Below are 9,137 nucleotides of genomic sequence, written 5' to 3'. Positions count from 1 at the left end.
CCCACCCACTGACAGGGAGCCATGATAACCAGATAATCAGTGTTATTCCCTTCACCTGTCAGTGCTCATAATGTTATGGCTGATCGGTGTATATAGACACACACATTTAAATCAATCGAGCAAATGCAATGTTATGATGCAATTAGTTAGTTTGTAAAGAGACTTTGGTAAGAAAAGCAACCTGAAATGATAAAAGTGAGGGGTACCTCCCCAACATGCTTCACATGGCTCAATTTCTTTCTGCATTATTTATTGTTTTGTTTTTGTCAGGGTCAACCAGGCAGTAATGGCCCTGCTGGTCCAAAAGGAGATGTGGTAGGTTTTACTGGAATAATCAGTGCTGTTGTCTTTACTCAGTGGCCTAACCGAATCAATATTCCACTGTACTGAGACTGACACCCTTTCTTTCTCTGACAGGGTGAAATAGGGCCTATGGGAACAAAAGGATTTCCTGGCAGTGAAGGACCCATGGTAAATAATATGAAATCATTCCCTCTAATGTTAAATGGCAAATTTCAGTTACTAAACTGTATGTCATATAGACAGTATACTGCTTACACACTCTTCTGTAATGAACTTGTGTTCTGCTGTTAAAAAAAGAAGAAAAGAAAAAAGGCTTTAATGTAAATGTAAAACTAGACTTGTCTAGAGTACTGGAACAGTAATAATGAACAAAATGGGGACAGTCCTTACATGGTTTCAGACCAATATAAGGGATGTGGTCTCAAAACTTTAAAAATGAATGTAATTTTAGCATTCAGAGACCCAAAAGAGCTTTACTTGCAAGTTTCTTAAAAAGACTTGTACTTCTCACAACTGACTTGAGCTAATTTGAGACTTATCGTAATTAATATAATTTGACTTGACTTAAGACTTGAGACTGGACTTGGGCGTGTCTCATGTGACTTGAAATTTGCTTTTATGTGACTTGACTTGGTGTTTTCTTGACCTGACTTGACTCGGACTAGTTTTGATTTACTTGAAATAAGACTTCATTTGACTTTATAATGGCAGTTTTTAAGAACCTACATGATAAATGAGTGATAATTTAATTTTCTACTGTTGAATGTATTTCAATTTGTCTACTATATTTTGATAATCTGAATGGTCCATAGAGAGTTGTCTAAACTTTTAATTTAGAAGGGTTACTGGAGACAGTCTCGCTCTCATGTGGCTCACATCAGATTTAGCCACTACCTATTTTCCCCCGTTTTATTGTATTTTATTTATTTGTTTTTTTTTGTTCTCCAAAGAACCGGATTATTCTTAAACTAAAAATAGCAAGGGAAAGAAGCCTCAGTTTGAATTCCAACACGGTAAATGTGAGCAAGTTATGGTGATGTTAAAGATGGCAAACATTTTTCATCTGTGATTTGCTGCGATAGAAGCATCAGGATTTCTCCTTGCTCTGTTGCTCTTTTAGGGGATGTCTGGAAGTCCTGGTCCAAAAGGATTCGCCGGTGGCACAGTAAGCAGGATGGTCTTCTGTTTTCAATAAAATGTCAACATTAACATTGAGATTGTGGTCAGATTATTAAAGCTGTATTCATCAATTTTAAAAATAAAAATAAAAATCAGCCCAAAAACAATCAGAAACACATCTAGCATTCTACATTTACTCAAATAGCTGAGGTACTTGAACTTTACTTGAGTATTTACATTTTATGCAACTTTATACTTCTACTCCACTGTATCTCTGAGGGACTTATTCTATTCTATTTCTTACTCCACAACGTTTGTCTGACAGCTTTAGTTACTAGTTGCTTGTCAGATTACAATGTGTTATACCATCCTGTCCAGCAGTAACTGTAACACATTAATACAGCAGTAAATTAATCCAAAAACATCATATAACAGTAAAACACTGACCGGGACCATTTTCCTGCATTATGAGTACTTTCATTTTTCATACTTACATTTTGCTCATAGCATACTTTTACTTTAGGTAAACTGTTGAATGAAGGACTTTTACTTGCAGTGGAGTATTTTCACAGTGTGGTTAGCACTTTTACTTAAGTAGAGGATCTGAATGCTTCCACTGCTCCTTACGCCTTGCAGACAATTTATGTATTAGCCAATTTTTGGCGAAAACTGTGGTGGGTTAAAAGATAAGTTGAACTGAATTGACCTGAAAGTGATGCGAGTCAAACTTAGCTAGCATAAAGGAGGAAAACAATGATTAAAGTTAAAATGTAATGTTTATGTTTAGGGCTCTAGAGGACTGGATGGTGACAAAGGAGAGGCTGGACCCAAAGGAGACAGGGTAAGAGGAAGTTGAACTGTATTGTGTCATTTGTTTATTATTGTGTCATAAAGATAAAAGATTGCTCCTGAGAATTCAGATTGTCAGAGCTGGTGTAAACTTGGATCACCCCTACACTGTTTTGACCTAGTCCAAAAATTACAATTCAATGCTGAATTTAATAGAAGGGGATGGACATTTTTGTTTTGAGATGTCAAAACATATTCAAATAAAATCACTTTACTGTAAATTAACATCTAAACATTGCACAGCACATTGTCATGTGAAACCTTCAAAATCTCGTATCAATATTTCTTGGTATAATGACAGTAAACAAAGGAGATCACAAACAGAACTCCATGTAACAGTATTTTAAGGGCTTATTGTTCTTTTAGGGCCCACCAGGTGCTGCAGGGATCCTAGGCCGTCAGGGAGAGAGAGGTGAACGTGGAAACACAGGTCTTCAGGGGACGAGAGGTCAACCTGGGCACCAAGGAAAAGAGGTACATCAATCATGATATGATCAGAGAGCTCCTGTGTTTTGGTATGCAACCCATCCCAATGCTGCACAGGTTGTGACACTGTTGTTTGTTTGTAGCTAAACATCTACTTCACTCAATAGATTTCTTGACCCCATAAAAGCCATTCTGGTAGCAATGGAATTTAATAAATTTTGCAATGAATTAACTTTTAATATTTAATTTTGATCTTACTTCTAACAAAATGTTACATAACCACCATGGGTTTCCATGAATTTCAAATCCCCAAAATACTGCCAGCCTAGTTTGACAAAAAAAACCTTAACTTACTGTCAACAACTTAGTTGTAGCCACATCTCATAAGCACTAGACTCCTTCCACCAGTGAGGACCATGAGACGTAGCTGAAAGCTCTCGAAGAAATTTAGCAAGTGATTAGCTTTTTAGCTATGAGTTAAAAAAATTCAAATTTAAAATGCTCAATAGAGCTTTTTCAATTATACTGAAGAACACTTCTAATAACATTAAAAGATTTTTGGATTGTATACATATATATGTATTCATAGTGTTGTTTTATGAACATGTTATGTGTCATTATTTTAATCACTATTTTATGTCTCCTCAGGGTGAAGATGGGGAGGCTGGTCTCCAGGGAGTGGCTGGTAAACAGGGGCCAAAGGTTAGAGGCTTTTATTGCTGTCTGGTCAAGTAAAACTAATAAAGCAGAGTGATATCAGTCACAGCTTATTGTCCACAGGGACATTTGTTACATCGCACTGCACTCTGAAAACTGCAAACTGACAAAGCTTTTGCACCAAGTGATGTGAAGTTTGAAGAGATAAGGCCAGATGACAACTGTTCCTGTAATTTTGATTGCCTCTATTACTTAGCAATGATAAGAAAATGTGTGTAGTAGCTAGTGTAAAAACAAAGCTATACGAATCAAGTGAATAATGTTAATTAATTAGTCAATTTTGTTACCTGGATTCATTATTTTAAATAATAAATTTTATCAATGATATTTTGTAAAACCATAAGACTTTAGTTTTATATTTTATTTGTATGAAATCTTTAACATCCCTAGAAACAACTGATACATGCAACTGACAAGAATCTCATGTATTTATATTTAAAGCCAAATTAATTGATTATTTTGTGCAGTTACCTATTTATATTTAAATATAAATGTATAAACAATTAAAATTAATTAATTAAAATCTAGTCAGCACTAGATAAGCCATTAATTAATTATCCCACTTATCTTTATTTATTTATTTAAAAAATGCTGGTGAAAAAAGTAAAAAAAGAAAGTCTGTTTTTATTTACATTGCAGGGCATCAGAGGTACCCCAGGCCAAAATGGAAATTTAGGGCTCAAAGGACCAAGGGTAACTATTATCTGGACAGTATAAACTCAAATAAACCAGATTCAGTTTTTATTTTATTGTCTTTTTGGCGTCTACATTTGCAGGGTCGCACAGGACTCCCTGGCCTGTTTGGTCTACCTGGCATGCCGGTAAGAACAAACTAAACAAGTTAAAAGCAGCTCATCATGTCTGATAGTTTACTGCAAACACTAAACCATATTTGTGTGTTTGTTTGTGTGGACTGTTGCAGGGTTTTAGAGGCAGAGTTGGGATTGAGGGACCAGAAGGAAAGCCTGGTACACAGGTTCCCATTTTATAACTTTTCATCTCATATGATTGTGTTTTTGCTGCATTCCTTATTCCATTAAGCCATCTCAACATGTTGCTTTTAACATGGTGGTACATCTGTAACACCATATGTCTTACATGCAGGGTGTTCCTGGTTCTGCTGGCTCTCCTGGCCCTGAAGGAGACAGAGTGAGTTGTATTTTTTAACCCACTGGTGAGGAAAGGTTTGGTCTACAAGCAGTTCAGTGTGGTGCAACTGATGAGGATATAGGCGCACAATAATAGAGAGTCTGTATGTGAGTGCACTGATTACAAGAAAATGCTGAATACAACTGCAACAAACGATTATTTTCATTGCAACTATTTTGTCTACTGTTTCTATGATTAATGGGTTAGTCTATAAAAATGGCCAACAATCAGCCCTCATCAGTTTCAGAGTTGTACATTTGGTAAGTATCTTCTTGATGGACAGTAATGGCATAATTTTTTCTTTGTACCAAACATTTTCAGTACATTTCATCAGGGCTTCTCAGTGTCTGGACCAAACTTTGATTTCCTCCCAAAACTTGGTAGCAATCAGAGACAACCTAAGGACCCTGCTGTTTCTATGCATTTACACCCCAAAGTTCCAAACATATATGTATCTATTTTGAAAAGTAGTCTCTCTTGTTTTTGAAACCATGCTTTAAATCTTGGAAACTCAAATTCACCATTTTCTGAAACTGTAAATGGTAAATGGACTGTATAGCACCTTTCTAATCTTCCAAAGCGTTTTTAGACTACATGCCACATTGACATTCATTGAGGTTTCATTTAGGATTCAGTATCTTGCTTAAGGATACTGTGAGGGGTCAGAGATCGAACCACCAATTAGTGGACTACCCACTTTGCCTCCTGAGACACAACTTCCCGTACACATTGCTATAACGCCTTTTAGTGCCTATTCTTTGAACATTGGATCATACACACCTGGCTTAAGTCACATGCCAAGCACATCAGTGTGCAAACCACTCTCTTTAATTAGTATTTTCCTACGATAACACTGTGGTGTCTTACCATGTTATCATTAAGGTCAGTACTGAATGTACAGTATGAACAGTGCTGTGAAAAAGTATTTGCCCCTTCCTGATTTCTTATTTTTTTTGTCACACTTAAATGTTTCAGACCATCAAACAAATTTTAATATTTGACAAGATAACCCGAGTAAATACAAAATGCAGTTTTTAAAAATGATTTTTTTTATTAAGGGGAAAAAAGCCTTATCCAAACCTAGCCTGGCCCTTGTCTGAAAAAATAATTGCAACCCTGGGGCTGCTTTGCTGGCTTCCAGGATCCTCCCGATGACTTGACGTAAATTAATGGGAACCAATGAATTTCTGCTCTCAGTAACCAGAAAATCCCTGAAAGGGAAGAATGTAGCAGCAGGACAATGATCTGAAACAACACCCAGCAGGTCTACCCTCTGAATGGCTTAAAAAAAACAAAATGAAGGGTTGTCGGGGGGGTTGAAGTGGCCTAAACGTCCAATGTCCGGACTTAAATCCGATTTGAGATGTTGTGGCATGAACTGTTAAAACAGGGCTGTTCATGGCTCCCGAAACCCTCCAAATGTGCCTGAATTTAAAACAATTCTGCAAAGAAGAGTGGGCCAAAACTCCTCCATAGCGATGTGAAAGACTCATTGCCAGTTATCGCAAACGCTTGATTGCAGTTGTTACTGCCGAGGGTGGCACAACCAGTTTTTAGGTTTAGGGGGCAATTACTTTTTCACATAGGGCCAGGTAGGTTTGGATAGCTTTTTTCCCTTAATAAATAAAATCATCATTTAAAAAACTGCATTTTGTATTTACTTTCGGGTTATTCTTGGTCAATATTAAAATTCATTGGTTTGTATGGGTCTGAAACATTTAAGCTGTGATCAAAAAAAAAAATAAGAAATCAGGAAGCAATACTTTTTCACAGCACTGTATGTCTGTGTTCTCTACACATGAATCAGTAAGTTCACTCTAAGAGGTGACACAAGTTGGGCAACAGTTTTCATGCAGTATTATAGAAATTTGATACATTTACATAGATACACAGGAGGAGCCTCATACTTCTACGTGAGTGGGAATCCTTATGTTTGTACAACATCACTTAATGATGACATGACAAATAGGGAAAACTGTTTTGTACTGTAGTGGTGGTAAAGTGATAAATTATGTTGCAACACAGCTGACCTGGTTGAAGATAAAGGAAAAAAAAAGTTTTGCAAAGAAGTCAAACTGATGTGGTTATCTGTACGTCTAGTAATAAACAAGGGGAACTAATAAGCCATTGTGTGGAGACCCTTTGCACTGTGTCTTCAGCCATTTTTTGTGTGTAAAGGTACAAAACTTGAAACTGTTGGGGATATTGAGCCAAATCATTCATTAAATACTGCAATCCCTGCACTCCCCAATGGCAAGATCTAGAAAGCTTCATATATATGTGTGCCATTAGTACCATCGCCGTGAACCACAGAAATCCTGTTGCTGTGCATTTTTAAAAGTAGCTCTCATCTCTGTTCACATGAAGGGGTTTCCCGGTGTGGCTGGTGATCCAGGGCAGGCAGGTTCTCTAGGAGCTCTGGTAGGCCATCACGTCTCCTACATTTACCATATTCCCAAACCAATAAGCTAATTTAAGGTTTGTAACATACTGAAAGTACTCATTTGTGACTTCAACAGGGTCCTCCAGGAAAGCCAGGTCAGGACGGGATCCCTGGACCAGCTGGAGAGAGGGTGAGCAGATTGGATTATTTTCAGTACACGTTGCATTACATGTTTCTGGTTGTGTGTGAGGAGTATTGCTTATTTGTACTGACTTCCATTATTGGCTGTGGTATTTTGAAAAAGAGAGCATCAGTAAAGAATGTGTACAGTAAAGGTTGAGTTGAAGTTTTTAGTTTTGATAATTGCGGGTGTTTTACGATAAACATGAAAAATGTATGTTAATGTCTTTCTTTAGGGCTTCACAGGGAAACCAGGGTTGATGGGCCCTCAGGGACCTGTGGGCATGTATGTAAGTGACCATTATGAACTGTTAAACTACGTAAAATGATAATAAATGACTAATTTAGCCCCCATGACGGCTGTGCCCAGAGGCATTATGTTTTAGGTTGTCTGGTCCATCCCATTCTTATGAACATAGCTTAGGAACATCCAGTGAGGTCACTGTGACCTCACAAACATGTTTTTGCCAATAACTCAAGAATTCATCAACAACATTTCACAAAAATGTCGAATGGGATAAAATAATGAAGAGATGGAAAGGTAATTGTATATGTTTCACTGTGACATCATTATGTTCTGCAGAATTATTCAACACCATAAGTCAGGAACAAAAGGGGAGATTGTGACTATATTTCACAATTCGTCTGTTTACTGAATTGGTGTCACTAATCGTGGGTGCCCAGCTTGAAACTGTGTTGTATAGATCTTCTGTGCTGCCAAATTTCAGGATTTATAGTTCCTTTGAAACAACACCCATATTTGAAGCATTGTAGTCCACCATTGTCCACTGCTGGTATTGAGTGCTTTATCAGTCTCTCTGTAAAAACAGTCTCTGAGTGAAGACAGCATGTTTTTCATTGGAAATTATTCACTGCAATCAGATGTCATACAATGATGTACTTGAGTGTAGCCCAAAAATACATTTTGTATATTCCTTCAAAGTCTTCACCACATATATTATGTGTGGACAGACATGGATGTAAACTGCAACTTGACTGTGTGGATGAACCAACAACTGCAGTGCAGTAATTCTAGTTGTCCTTTAATTGAACATGTTTTTCTTTTTTTACTTTACTGTGAAAATGTTGAATCTTATTGGGATTTATTGAAGTAGGTCTATACTCAGTATTGGAGGTTTAGCCAAGTAGAAGTTTTTTATTTTTGTTGTGGGCGAAGGTAGAGCGGGTCGTCCCCTAATCGGAAGGTTGGCGGTTCGATCCCCGCCTCCTCTCACTGCATGTCGAAGTGTCCTTGAGCAAGACACTGAAACCAAAATTGCTATGAGTGTGTATGAATGACTTATTTCCGTTCCGTTCCGTCTGGTGAGCAGTTATTTGATGATTCTTTTTTTTTTTTCATATACAAAATCTAAACCCTAAAACGTTTAAGCCTAAATTGTTTTAGTGTGTTTAGGTTTGCAACAAAAAAAAGAAAATTCAATTATTAAATGCTCTCAAAATAGTCAGTGAAACTCACCAATATTATAATAATATATAATATATAATAATTACAATACCCGGGATCGGGTCGCAGGGGTAGCAAGTCCAGCAGAGGACCCAAACTTTCCCTTTCCCTGGTCACATCAGCAACTCTGGACTGGGGGGATCCAGAGGCGTCCCAGGCCAGTGTGGGAGATTATAATCTCTCACCTGGTCCTCCGGTCTCCTGTGGTCTCCTCCCAGCTGGACGTGCCAGAACACCTCCCTCGGGAGGCGCCCTGAGGCTCCCTGGATGCATCCTCACCAGGATGCCCGAACCATCTAAGCTGGCTCCTTTGACGGCAAAGAAGAAGCGGCTTCAACTCCGAGTCCCTTGCGGAGTCGGAGCTTCTCATCCTATTCCCTAAGGGAAGACACAGCCTACCCTCCTGAGGAAACCCAATTTCCGTACCCGCGAATCTCGTTCTATCGGTCACGACCCATCTCTCATGACCATAGGTGAGGGTCAGAACAAAGGATTCGACCGGTAGATCGAGGAGCTTCGCCTTTCGGCCTCAACTCTCTTATCTCT

General features: G+C 38.1%; 2 protein-coding genes across 2 annotated transcripts in view; both read left to right on the top strand.

Annotated features, from left to right (window-relative positions):
• si:dkey-61l1.4 (collagen alpha-1(XI) chain) overlaps window positions 1-7,426 on the top strand; it is a 36,275-nt gene extending 28,849 nt beyond the window's left edge. Inside the window, exons 15-27 of the mRNA XM_035658890.1 lie at window positions 271-315; window positions 418-471; window positions 1,424-1,468; window positions 2,210-2,263; window positions 2,638-2,745; window positions 3,346-3,399; window positions 4,054-4,107; window positions 4,191-4,235; window positions 4,337-4,382; window positions 4,519-4,563; window positions 6,931-6,984; window positions 7,083-7,136; window positions 7,363-7,426. Of these exons, the coding sequence (XP_035514783.1) occupies window positions 271-315; window positions 418-471; window positions 1,424-1,468; window positions 2,210-2,263; window positions 2,638-2,745; window positions 3,346-3,399; window positions 4,054-4,107; window positions 4,191-4,235; window positions 4,337-4,382; window positions 4,519-4,553 (540 nt within the window). The 3' untranslated portion in view covers window positions 4,554-4,563; window positions 6,931-6,984; window positions 7,083-7,136; window positions 7,363-7,426. The remainder of the gene's footprint in view (window positions 1-270; window positions 316-417; window positions 472-1,423; window positions 1,469-2,209; window positions 2,264-2,637; window positions 2,746-3,345; window positions 3,400-4,053; window positions 4,108-4,190; window positions 4,236-4,336; window positions 4,383-4,518; window positions 4,564-6,930; window positions 6,985-7,082; window positions 7,137-7,362) is intronic.
• LOC118326005 (collagen alpha-1(XI) chain-like) overlaps window positions 6,925-9,137 on the top strand; it is a 7,460-nt gene continuing 5,247 nt past the window's right edge. Inside the window, exons 1-3 of the mRNA XM_035658889.1 lie at window positions 6,925-6,984; window positions 7,083-7,136; window positions 7,363-7,416. Of these exons, the coding sequence (XP_035514782.1) occupies window positions 6,925-6,984; window positions 7,083-7,136; window positions 7,363-7,416 (168 nt within the window). The remainder of the gene's footprint in view (window positions 6,985-7,082; window positions 7,137-7,362; window positions 7,417-9,137) is intronic.

This window comes from Morone saxatilis, unplaced genomic scaffold, assembly GCF_004916995.1.
Source record: "Morone saxatilis isolate NCDOM2014 unplaced genomic scaffold, NCSU_SB_2.0 Contig16, whole genome shotgun sequence".
Classification (NCBI taxonomy): domain Eukaryota; kingdom Metazoa; phylum Chordata; class Actinopteri; family Moronidae; genus Morone; species Morone saxatilis.
This window is presented reverse-complemented; position numbering and strand designations above follow the sequence as displayed.